The following is a 12,787-nucleotide window of genomic DNA, read 5'->3' as shown; positions in this document are numbered from 1 at the left end:
ATACATCTCACTCCACACACACATCAAATTTATCTGTCGAATGTAACAAATTCATCATGTGCGTCAAAGCCCTGAACTTTTCTAGGACTTATCAGATACATGTGCATGTGAGAGCACAAATGCCCATCACTATCAGATTGGACATCAGCCAGCCTAAAACCTTCCAGCCACCAAGTCCAAAGCATGTGTGAGTTTGGATCGTACAATGTGCAAACAGTGTAGCCAATATTTCGTAGCACTGCTAGCAACTGAGCCATCAGTTGCTAGCAGTGATGGCAACTGCTAGCAACTGAAAAACTACTCGTTTTTTAGGGCTTCCCATTAGGTGGTAGGGAGTGATGTCACTGGACGGGTCATGACTTCGACTCCTTCACACGACTCAAACCCAGCAATGAGGGACATGGCTACACATCCCACCACTAGCATCACTGGCTAGCCACCCTTTTTTTTTTTGTAAACTATAGACCAAGTAGCAGGTATACCATCACCTCCATGTCCTCTGCTGATGTGTTGCGTTTGTGTCGTGTACAAATGACGTCACAGACTTTCAGGCTGCCTTGCTATAACGACTTGACCCACATCAAGGTGGTACTCAAATGTAATGGAAAACAAACTGAAACAGAGCCAAGCTGAGGACGAGGCTATAGACTATTATAGCAATGTTGCAGACCCTTTCCAGCCAAATAAGCCCCACACCAAATCAAACCCATTACAGCCACATCATATCCAAGCATCAGCGAATTGTCTTTTCAGACAAACTACAATCACTAACCTAGCTCATGCATGCAGTCAGCTTACTGTAACCTATTCACACATGTAAAAGAACCAAGAACGACAAAATAAAAAAATTTAAAAAAAAAACCAAGCAAGAAAACAAATGACACAGATGTTATGGCTTTACATGATTTGTTTCAGTTGCTTATGTTCACCAATTACAGCAGTCTCAATCGTACACCTCTCTCTCTCTCGCTCGAACATTGGCAGTGGCATGTCAGAAGTCTTGCGCAGCGAGACCCGCACCTCCGCCTACACCACAGAGCTAATGAAGCCCTGTTAACGCCCCAGCATCGTTGGGTGTACTAACCTTTCAAGTGGAAATCTGGGTTAAAATTCTGTGCCGCTATCGAGGACACAGAGCCACCGGTAGTGCTGCTTATTCCCCCCCCCCCACACACACGCATTTATTCTTTTTCACATGCAAATGTCATAATTTTGTTTAAAATCAATATTCAATTCATACAATCAAATTTACAGTGTTCACTGGCAATTACTCCAGTCAAGTGTTTATATGAGCCAACCTACATTCTGCTGCCAGGTTGGACAACAACATTTAATCATCTCATCCAACGGTCGGACAAACCTATAACAAACATGTGTTGCAAGTCATGCAATGAAATGACTTGCAAAAAATAAGCACAATAAGCACGATTAGCTCATGGTACACACAAACTTCATCACTGACAGTACAAAAACAAAAGCAGATGCATCCCTGAACATAAACCGATGTTGGTCTGTTAAATTGCTTGTTCAAAAACAGACTTGCGAGCATCAATCAAAGCCAAAAAGCAGTGTTTGTATCCAGCACAGGCACGAGTCAGATACCGCTGTGTGGCTATCAGCGGACCTTGCATCATAAACCCAAGAATAAACCAACATTTGTTTGTAGAAGGTTTACTAAAGGCTGACTTGCTGCTTGCCACTCCCTTCTTATCTAATACAGAAATAGTGGCAGTTGCTTACAGCTGTGGGAGGCGGCTTCACTGGGGGCTTTCCCAACACGGGGGATCCTGTGTATATTTCTACCCTTCCTCTTAATGGATGAAGCAGCCGAGTGCAGTCATCTGAGAACAGAAAGCTCCGACAACAATGCTTCTGAGCCCCACAAACTACATATGATAGTCAAAGGCCAATTACCTGAGTCAACAGAATAAAGAAAATAAATCTCTCTAGTAATTGTCCTGAAATCTAGAGCAGCATATCACGACTGCCCTGTTGCTTTTATCTCCTTTTATGGAAGAAAAACAAAAAGGCAGAGAGAAGCAAATACACAATCGTTACAGCCTTCAGTCTAATATTTTTTCCTCTTGAGTTCAGCTGCTCCTGCTTAGGAAGTGGGCAATGGTTTGCTCACTGAACTAGAGAGAACGCAAACAGGAGTCAGACAGGGGGAATCAGCTCGTGTTTTCTGAATGAAACATCCTGAATGTGGACGGACAGCGGGGGCAAAAAGTGCTGACACAGTAGAAACCACCATTCCCTTGGCATGGCTGTAATCACAACAAACAGCAAAGGAACAAGGGGCAGGGAAAGGCAAACTCCGGGTCTGAGGAAACTCTCCTGGAAGTGAGAAAGAAGCGCTCCAAAACCAGAATCGGCAGAGGAGTATGTACCGCCGCTTGTCGTGTTCGCCTCGTCTTAGCTTTTTGGTTCTCTTGCCAGCCTTAGCTAAGACATGAAGCAGAGGCCAAGAACAACAACAACACTACCAATAAGAGCTGGGCCTCTATCAAATATGAGGGCAGAGATGTTTTCAAAACTTACATCAGAACGATCTGTCTCATCCTTGCTGAACCAAACAGCAGTGAGATTTTTGGGAAATGCCAAAGATTTTAAAAAAAAGAAAGAAAAGAAAAAAAAGCTCAGACTAATGCACGCCTTCTACAAGTAAATAAATCCCCCTCGTGCTGTGGTTTTGCATGAAGCATCCAACTCTGTTATCAGGCTCTTTTTCCCTTCCAGCCATGCACCCATGTTAAAAAAGGTCATTAAAACACATACAGCCACTTAGAATAAGCAGAAAGGAAGTGGAGGGGGTGTTATGCTGGTATGTCTAGTTTGCGCACACTTATGCTCGTGGCTGAGGACCAAGAACGAAGACGGCTGACTTGGCAGCGATCCAGGCCAAATTACGAAAAAATGTGCATTTCTATCCCCCTGGGTGTCTCCTGTGGTTGCTCCCCCGAGACAGACGAACACAAACAGCCTGAATAGGGAAACAAGAGAATGAAGACACTGAGTCAAGCAGGGCGTGTGGGGCTTTTAAGCAACCCGCTGTCCTTCGAAACAAACAAGCTAAATCTGAACTCTCAAAGAAACTATAGGCTTCGGGGAATATTTCAATCATGTAAAGTAATGGATATGTATGAACTTCCAAAACAATAGGCTACTGTGCACAAGAAATAAATCCTCCCCTAAAGATGTCTGGCTGTGGCACATTTGCTTTGGTGCTTTTGCTTGTGACTTCTGTGCAGCTTCACGGCCCCCTCCCCTGGCTCGTAACCCCCAAATGCCACACACTTTGAAGATTTTCACAGCTCTGGGTGGATAGGAGGCAGCTGCGGAGGCTGCAGGATCCTGAGGTGGCTTACAGATCAGGTAGCTCTCTCCAGTATCCTCTCCAGTGTTAACCTATCTAGGAGCGCTCTGCCTTTGAGTGTGTGTGCACACGCAGGTGGACATGGGGCTGCTGCTGCTTTGAGGGGTGTGTGCGTGAGTGTGGGGTAGAAGTGTGGAGCAGGGAGGGAGGGGGGTGATTCGGCATGTCTTTTAACTCTAGCCCGAGCCTTTGCCACCATAAAGGTCAGCGCTTCGACATCTGCTGCTCTCTCTGAATCTGTCCTTTTATGAAAGGAAGCAGGGAAGAGGAGAGGACCCTGGGGAGTGGATGCACATGCACACACACAGATCAACTTTAATGTCTAGGTACACCCTTCAAACGTGCACATTAAACTGGATGAACACAGACCCGGAGCTCAAAGCACACGCTCATCCAAACAAATACAAGAACACAAGTTTGCGCCTCAAAGACAGGCTCAGTACTATCATTACACCAGCACAGAGACGCTTGGCTTTTGGCCTGAAAGACTCCTCTCTCTCTTTTTTTTCCCCCTTTTTTTGGCAGGGGGACAGACGAGGAGTGTGGGGGGGTGAGCTAAATGGAATCTCGTCCCCCTGGGGCACACAGCAAAGGCAGAGCTGTGTTGAAATAAGTGATTCATGCTTTTATCATCCCAGGTGAACAGTGCTGCTCTTTCAGCCATCACAATCAGTTTCTCTGGCGGGGGGGGGGATTACGAAAGCAATGCCATATATGACCATGGTTGTGTGTTTTTTCCTCTTCTAATACATAAACAAGGAAGGCTCAAGAGTTTGTTTGGTTTGTGGCTAATTTGTGTTGTGGTTGCAACATGAGTGTGTTAAACCAGGGGAGAAGATTGTGTGCACTGTTAATTGTGTTCCCCCCCCCCCCCAAAAGAACCAAGAACAAAACGGAATCCGCATGTATGCATTTTCCTTTGGCCTCATTTTACATATTTAGTTATAAATTTACATCATACGGGGCTTTTTTGTTAGCTCAAAATGGGCTTTGGGGGCACTGATGACACAAGTCAGCATATACAGTCAAGGCTGATGGTCTGTGTTTTCTGTGAGTGTGAAGTCTGCGCATTTTTGTGGCAATTCTGACCATAAATAAAAACCTTCAGCAAATTAAACCTCACAAACAAACAAACAAAAAAGCCCACGATTTTTCTTTGGTGGAAGGCCAAAAAAAAAAAAAAAAAACAAACCTTGAAGGGTGCCAATTTTTATTTTTTTTTTACATGCACAGGAAAAACCATGTTCACAGACAAAATGATGAACTGATGTATTGATTGATTTAATCAACAAATTAGTCAACAATGAAAACAACCATTAGCTTAGCAAATCAATGTATAACCTAGTTAATGTGCAGTTAACGTGAATTAACATATAAAGAAAACCCCATCAAGGTGCTCCACAAACTATTCATAATGTTTTAATGCTGCATGTTTAGCTTAGAAAGCAGATAAAGGGGAACTAAGGTAAAAGACATGTTGCAGGGAACTTCATCAATGGACCTCTTTATTATCAGGAATCGAATAGGCTGTAAATGACACGAATTCAAGCTGACCGCGGCTCCTCATCTTTGTCTAGGAGGAAATTACAAACTGTTCTCGGACATTTTTCAAGCCTGCCTGAGATCTGATAGATAAATTGTGAATAATTTATCATGTGTTTTCTAATGTATCTGATAATAACCAGAGCTATAGAGACATGCACTGAAAGCCCAACACAGATGATTGTTTTCTGGCACATACATTCGGCCCGCCCCCTAACAACTCTCCATCCACCTTTAGAGACTACGATAGCAAAGTCAAACAAATCTTTGTCTGCAGCCTTTGTACAACACAGCAGAGGAGCTGTGATACTATTAACAACTGTGTGGTTACAGAGCCCCTCCCAGTTTAAAACCAGAACCACACAAACCATATACTAGGGCAACAGGGTGTGTTTAGGCTCACTGGTGCCCCTCTGACCGTTACAATGAACAAGGTCTGCCACTAGCTGGATAAAAAGGGGGAAAAAATGGCCTTATGGCACTTTAATTTTCTGTTGAACCTCTCACGCACCCACCGACTCCCTCCCCTCCCACTAGCAGAAAAACACACACACACGAATCTGGAGATATCATCTGGACAGGTGGCCAGCCACCCAGACCTGACCCGCCTGCCCTCTTGCGTGCTCCCTCCCTCTGCCCCCGCCCCAACTAAAATCAGTTCACTTCTGCTGGAAAACCCCAAATGAACATACACAGCAGCAGCACCCCCCCCCCCCACACACACACACACACACACCTCCAGCAAGCCCTGCAAATGTCTGTCACCCACTGTGCCTAGTCTGTGGGGATTACTGCCTGCACAGTGCAGCAGCCAACCAGACCCACAAAAAAAGGTTGTGTCTAGCTAATGTGAAGCCAAATAATTTTAATCAGGATTTATTCTAAAGCCTGACCAGAGTAGAAAAGCCAATCGGCTCAGTTATACACAGCACCACCTGGTCTACAGCCCGTTTACATTGAATTAACACGGTCACACAGTGCTGATGAGTGATGACAAAACAAGCAGCGACATTCAGATCAATGGATGTTTGAAAATGTTAAGCAAGTCACATTTCCTATTAAAAGCATGGAGATGCTGCAATTATTCAACCCTCGCCAACTATACCCAGTCACAAATTTTCAAGGTGGAAATACAAAACATTACATTTGACTGTTACACACAATGCTTTATGACTTTACGAAGATGGGCGTTTAATATTTTGGGCTGTCGGTGCAGAGTAGCAAAAAGTCGCAGCTGTCACACAGATATGATAAATAAGACAAACGAGACGGATCACTCGGGTTAACTGGACAATTTTTTTTCAGCGATGATGGGGTTAAAAAACACATGGCCATGAGCTGTGCATTTTGTCCTTAGATGCACTCCACATTTGAGAACTAGGTTTTCATAAGAGCCACGTCGCTGTTTGTGTAGTAAATACAACAGTGCTACACTTCTTGGAGAGAGCTGAAGTCATAAAAGTACATGCTATACGCTGTGTGTGTATATACATGTGTGGGGGGTAGCTTCAATATTGACGGCTAACACGCCGTATTAAGCGAAAACCACGGCGCCAACAGTGTTTTAAAACCCGATGCTAAACGGACAGTTTGGCCACAAAAACCGCAACGTGTTTCAGTCAAACACCTATAGCTAGCGTCCACTATCGGGCAGCTAGCCGCATTAAGTCGTGAGTCCCGATTCGTAAGCGTGCTGCCCCGGCTAGCTGGATGTTGAGCACGTTTCGAAAACAAATACAGGGCGAGGAATTAAAACGAGAGCTCTCAGCGTGAGCCCGGTCGGTGGGATTCAAACGAAACGGCGATATCGGCGTCAAATTACTCCCGCAAACATGTCTAGCTTTTTAGCCTGGCAGCTAACAGTTCGCCGTTGTCTGGGAGAAAAGGACCACCGGGGGTGAAGTATCGCTTAGCAGAGGGGCTAGCTCACAAAACACTGCAGCAACAGTCAGCTCAAGCAAGTAACTGGTCAAAGAGGGGGGAAAAACACTCGCACGCAAAGACACTGACACAAAGAAACGGCTTCTGGCTACTAAACCATCGGCCAGAGGACGTGCAGTGTGCTCGGTGATACAACGCGTGGGTTAAAAGTGAGCTATTTCATGGCAATAAGTTATATTCTTATCAACTCCGCTCCCCACCGCCCCGAATCTCAGACTCACCCTGTCACAACAGGCGCCATCTTCCACAAACTCTCACCAAAACTCCAATACTCGCGATATCCCCTTCTCTCCCACAGCCCAACAATCCGCCGAGACAACAGGAGCAGGACTGGAGGTGTAGGGACGAGGGAGACGGAGAGAAAGGGGGTGGGTGAGGAAGACGGAGAGAAAAAAAGGGGAGGCGGCGGGTAACAGCAACACATACACACTCTCTCTCTCACACACGCACACACACTCACACACTCACTGAAAGAGAGAGAGAGTGAGCGAAAAGGGCAGACGCCACAACAACAGGCGTGGGAAACTTCCGAATTCACGCGAGAATTGGAAAACTCTCACAATAGGCGAGCACAGAGGGAGCGTCCCCTATCGCGAGATATGCGTGAAATCGAGTACTTGTTTATCTTGTGGCGCTGAAATACTATTCCCACGTGTTCACCGGGTAATAAATTACAGCACCGATTGGTTTGAGAGGGGGAAAAACGATAGTGGTGAGGAAAGCCTTGATTTTTGTTTTCCCAGGCTCACGCGCATTTTGTTGCAGGCATCCTGTCTCCATGTGGAGTCCCTGCGTTTACAGCTGTGTGCAATTACAAGCCAAATTGTCATCCATATATGCTCCCCAGCTGACTGCAGACAGCAAACCTGCAAGGGTACCCTGACTTTAAATGAGAGTAGAAATTAATGGAGGGTTTCTACGCCCCAAATATACAATTCCCTTGGGTAACATTACAGTCCCTGTTTAGAATGTGGAAACAATGGTGTGAACACATGCGAATGGACCATACAGAGAAGATTAGTGCATTGCTATCACACTGGGCAGTCCCATGACCACCCTCCACACCAAACCTCAGCCCAAAGTACAAGGGAGGCTATTATTTAGAATGATCATGCTTGCAAATGTGGCATAAGCTTTATTAGCCCCCCCCCCCCCCCTTTTTTTTTCTTGTCTGCTTCTGCCCCTACTCCACCCCTCCCTCAAGTGCATTTCCAACAGTTTGTGTGTTATACCATCCCCACAACAAACAGGTCAAGCCATTCTTGTTTATCTGGGAGGGGGTCTAAGAGCCATAAACCTTCATGTAGGTCCCCATCCCCATGTGTGTTTGTGCCCATACAGCCTTCATTTAAATCTGTTTGGAATCTTTGTTCAGCTAACAAGTGACTTCTGGTGGGAATTTTTCCAACTTCAAAGAGGAAACGAAGGCTTTTGAGACCACACCGATGGCAAGTCAATGCTTTCGTTTGTTAGATGTTGTGTGAGTGATCTGCCTCTGGCTGTTTTGTGTGGAAAAGTTGGTCTTGGGTGAATGAAGAAGATCAAAAAGAAGAAAAAAAATAGACAAACACCAAAGGGATATTTGCTGTTATGTGTAAATGCACACAATATTTTTAAGGAAAATAGTTTAAGCTTAAAGCTTTTTCTTAACCTTGTAATGTCAAGTGTATATTTTTCAATACACTTTTTTGTCAATTTTTGAGGCTTTTTGAATTGTCAGTATGACCCCCCCCCCCACACACACACACACACACACACACACACACACAAAATCTGAATGTTGCAAATATGATACAGATTAAAACTCATATATCCAAATTAATATTTAATTTCTTTTTTTTTATTCGTCAAAAAGGTCAATAAATAATCCATCTGGCAATTGTTTGTTAAAGTATTAAAATATATGGGTAATGACAGATGGGTAATTTAATATATTGGGAAATATGTTCATCTTTTTATATTTGAGTTTTTACAGTTAATTGTTTTTTATTGATTAAAATATCAACTTAACATTAGTTTTTGAGGGATATTTAAGTTGTTTTGAAATGAAGACGTGCTCGTAAGGGTCTAACCCTTTCACTCCTTTAATTTTTTTTCTTATCTTTTCTTTGAGTTTTCATCAAGTCTGTCTTTGTACAGACCGGCATTGTTCTACTTTGTTTTGTACATACCTTTTTTGGGGGGGAAAGAAAAAGCAAGAAGGTATTGGAACCGGAGAATGAACGTTTTGCGGTGCTGCAAATGCTTGCGTTTGATGCATTGCTTGGATTGTTTTGCCACGAGTACCCAGCATGCGATGCGCGAAAGTCACGTGGTCTGTCAATCTCTATTGCAAAAGTACATTTCCTCAAATGGCCACTTGAGGCAGGCTTCAAACGTGAGTTGGTTCAACGTTAAGATGTCAGACCTGTAGGAGACATGAACATGTCTGTATAGGTTCTCAGTCATCCAGGTCATGGTAGTCTAAGCAGTTTGGAAAGAAAGTGAATGGATTCATCCATCCATGTCCTCCATCCAGTTCAGGGTTGCCAGACCCCTGGAGTCTGGCAACCAAAAGTCATGAAGTGAGAGACGGGATACACCCTGGATAGGCCGCCAGTCTGTTGCAGGGCTAAAACGTTGATTATGCTCTATTGTTGACACAGACATGGACATCCACTTCCACTCAAACCATTGCACTCCACGTTTAATGATGAACCTTGCATCACTCTAACCCAAGCGACAGTAGTGGATTGATTCACGGTGTGAAAAATATAATCAAAGCTTAACACTTGAGTCCAGGAGGCAGAGCTTGGTATAGTGCCGCTACTCCTCCACATTAGAGGGTCTTCCAGGCATATCCCAGTGGGTGGAGGCCCTGGGGTCATGCTGGATAGATGATATGGTTTGGGAATGCCTCGGAGAGCCCCCGGAAGAGCTGGATGAGGTGGCCTGGAAGAGGGAGATCTGGGTGTCTCTACTTAAACTGCTACCATATTACCTACAGCTAATATAGCATATCTTTAGAGTGTAGATGTAGTTCTCCCAGTACTTCTGTCTCAGGACGGTTCAGGAAAACTATGCAAACTCCACACAGAGAGGCTCCAGACAGCTGGTGTATTCAGTCCCAGGACTGTCTCACTGTAGGGCAAAAGCGCTAACCACCAAATCTCAGCGCTACCTTTATAGCTGACCTTTTTAAATTTTATTAAGACTTGACATTGCTAGTCAAGTCTTAATAAAATTTAAGACTTGACTGACAGCATCTGCCTGCTGGGCTTTACCTCTGCAGTGGTGATTTTTTAAAAGTATTTTTATAGTAATTACCTGACAAATAATACATCTTGCTGTGTATTTAATTTTACTAAAAGACCACCCAACACCTTTTATATATCAGTGATATGTTATTTCTGCCTGCTGATTAGCAGATATCTGTATTTTTTATGTGAATGCACACTTCTGACCACGCTAGGCTGTCTGGCTCCACTATGATGTCCAAATGCTAAAACTGAGGCTTCAGAGTCAGTGGGTGATGCTGTGTTGGCTACCACCATCTTTTATATACAGTCTGTCAGTCAAAGGCCACTGTGACGTCACGAAACAGGTTGTTGATTGGACACTAAATTGGTGACATTGGCGATCTAAAGTCCTCAGTACCTGCATTATATGAGTCTCTTAGACAGTCTTTATTCTGCGCTAAGCTAACCGGCTGCTGGCTCCAGCTACAGGAACATGAGCGTGGTGTATTTTCAATGAACTGTTAAGGCAAACAGTTTCCAAAATATCAAACTATTCCGCTCACTGTGAGATATGATACGAATCAAGAAGAAATCAAAAAAGTGTGAGCGCATGAAATAGCAGTTTTTGCTCACCTCTGTCCGTGACAGATAACCTATCAGTGTCAGTGCGCAGCACCACCAAACAGATTCTCTGTGTAAAGTAGCAGATGTGATATCCCCCAGCGTACACTGTATAAATCTACCCATTTCATATCTTTCAAATGCATAATTCATTTTTACGGAGCTTCACTGTTCTGCCAGAGAGAAAGAGAAAAAAAGGAGGGCGAGTTAAAGAGTTGCATAGAGTGTGCCTGGCCTGCAGCCCGCTCTATGAAGACGCAGAGACCTCAGAGACGAGGACCTCATCCTGCCCTCAACCATTTTTCCTTTCCTTCTTTTTTTTTATAGCCATCCGAGAACCTCCAGTTACACTCAGAGCTGAATGGGGAAGCATAAAGTTTCCTCAAATGTTTTACAGCTGAACACAGTAAAAGGAAAAAAAGCTTTAAAAAAAAAAAGAGCAACTACAGTTTTCAGAGAAAATAGGAGTCAAATAGAAAAAGAGAAGAAGCTACTTCACTTTTACATTTTAGTGCTATTAGCAATTCCAAAACTTCAAAGTCTGAACTTTGACCTTTCCTGGTAACTCGATTTAAAAGGTCACTTGCAAACACAATTTTAAGGCTTTTTCCTGTCATATACACGTTTCTCTCCTGCTTCAAGCTTTGGATTCTTGATCATTTTTCTTCATCATTTCAATTTCCTCCTTCCCCTCCATGTCCCGTTCTCTCATTAGGAGTGAAAAACCATTTATTTTACCAGAGCCAAGGCCAATTCAGGCAATCATGACTAAGCCGTAAGCCTCGGGTCTATAAATCCCTGCACTTGACTGCTTTAAGCTTGTGGCTCAGAATGAAAGACAGATTGAGATAGAGGGCGAGAGAAATCCTAGTCCCCAGCGGAAACGCCACTAACTCGTACATCATCCCATCAGCGCCGCAGTCTGAACGGTTTGGGCTGAAGGGTGGTGTTGCACCAATCGACAGTAAAGTCTCACAATTCCCCTTCCTTTGAGTACTGAGTTGAAATTGCAAAATTAACGCGTTATTGTTCTGTTAGTTTGGCCAATTTTCTCATCCAGCTTATCCCGCTAAGCTGAAGGCCCTAGTAACACTTCTAAGAAAAAAAAAAGAAGAAGCCATAAAAGAGGGAAATGATTTTTATCAGCAGATGTGACGAGTCGAACAAAGCGCGAGAGAGAAAGTGAACCAATTAGGGAAGTGCAGATCAAGCTTCCTGACGAGCAACTCTTCAACTTACTCATTACAGCCGGGGTGGTGAAACTTCCTGACACGCTACAGCACAGTAGAAGTGCAAAGCAGCGACAGACAGAGGAAGGTGGGCCGAGAGACACTGGGTCAGATGTAAGACACGCGAGCTGATGGATGCGGACATGAAGGATGGACTCGGTTGCAGGAAAAGTCCACTTACTGCTGTAAACAAACTCATCAGTGCGTTATTGCAAGAATAAAAATTACAAACTGATCAACTCTGGCTCGTGTGAGTCTGAGTTCACGGCAGAAAAGGGCTTCCCTGTCTATTCGTCCATCCGTCAGGTCCATCTGTCTCGCTGCCGAGGCCTCGTGGGAAAAGCCTGGGGCGGACGAGGGCAGACAGTTTGACAAATGGGAAGGATGATGTGTCCGAGTAAGGGGCGCGCCTTCTCTCTCCCTCTCGCCCTTCTATTCAAAGCCTCCTCACTTTTATCACATGACTGTCATTACAATTAGGTTCCAAAGGCACCGCAGTGCCCGACTGCTTTTTGCAGAGAACGACAGGGTGATAAGTTTGCAGACTGTCAAGGGAGCTGAAGGGCCTGGTTTTGCAAGCCCGCTCTTCTGAAAGAAAGAGGCGAATGGGAGGCATGAGGAAAGAGACGTTTTCCCTTTCCTGGACTCTGAACGGTTCACGGCGAGTTCAAGCTGCCAAACGTATGTGGAGCGAGAACTGCACAGGCACGCTATCTGGCAGCTCTGACACTTCCTTAACCCACAGCTTGGATATCACATAGGAAAAAAAAGGGAAAAGAAATGTTATATGATTGACTTACACCGCTGCTTTAAGAAACACAATCCAGGGCTTATGGGTTTAATAAGAGCCTTTATGATCT

General features: G+C 44.4%; 1 protein-coding gene across 1 annotated transcript in view; it reads right to left on the bottom strand.

Annotated features, from left to right (window-relative positions):
• Positions 1-7,233, bottom strand: part of rbpjb (recombination signal binding protein for immunoglobulin kappa J region b) — a 51,428-nt gene extending 44,195 nt beyond the window's left edge. Inside the window, exon 1 of the mRNA XM_087837042.1 lies at positions 7,081-7,233. Coding sequence (XP_087693168.1) covers positions 7,081-7,100 — 20 coding nt within the window. The 5' untranslated portion in view covers positions 7,101-7,233. The remainder of the gene's footprint in view (positions 1-7,080) is intronic.
• Between the last annotated feature and the right edge of the window lie 5,554 nt (positions 7,234-12,787).

Source organism: Neolamprologus brichardi, chromosome 3 (assembly GCF_056152115.1).
Source record: "Neolamprologus brichardi isolate AB-2024 chromosome 3, ASM5615211v1, whole genome shotgun sequence".
Taxonomy (NCBI): domain Eukaryota; kingdom Metazoa; phylum Chordata; class Actinopteri; order Cichliformes; family Cichlidae; genus Neolamprologus; species Neolamprologus brichardi.
Note: the sequence above shows the minus strand (reverse complement) of the source record. Positions and strands in the feature narration are given on the sequence as shown.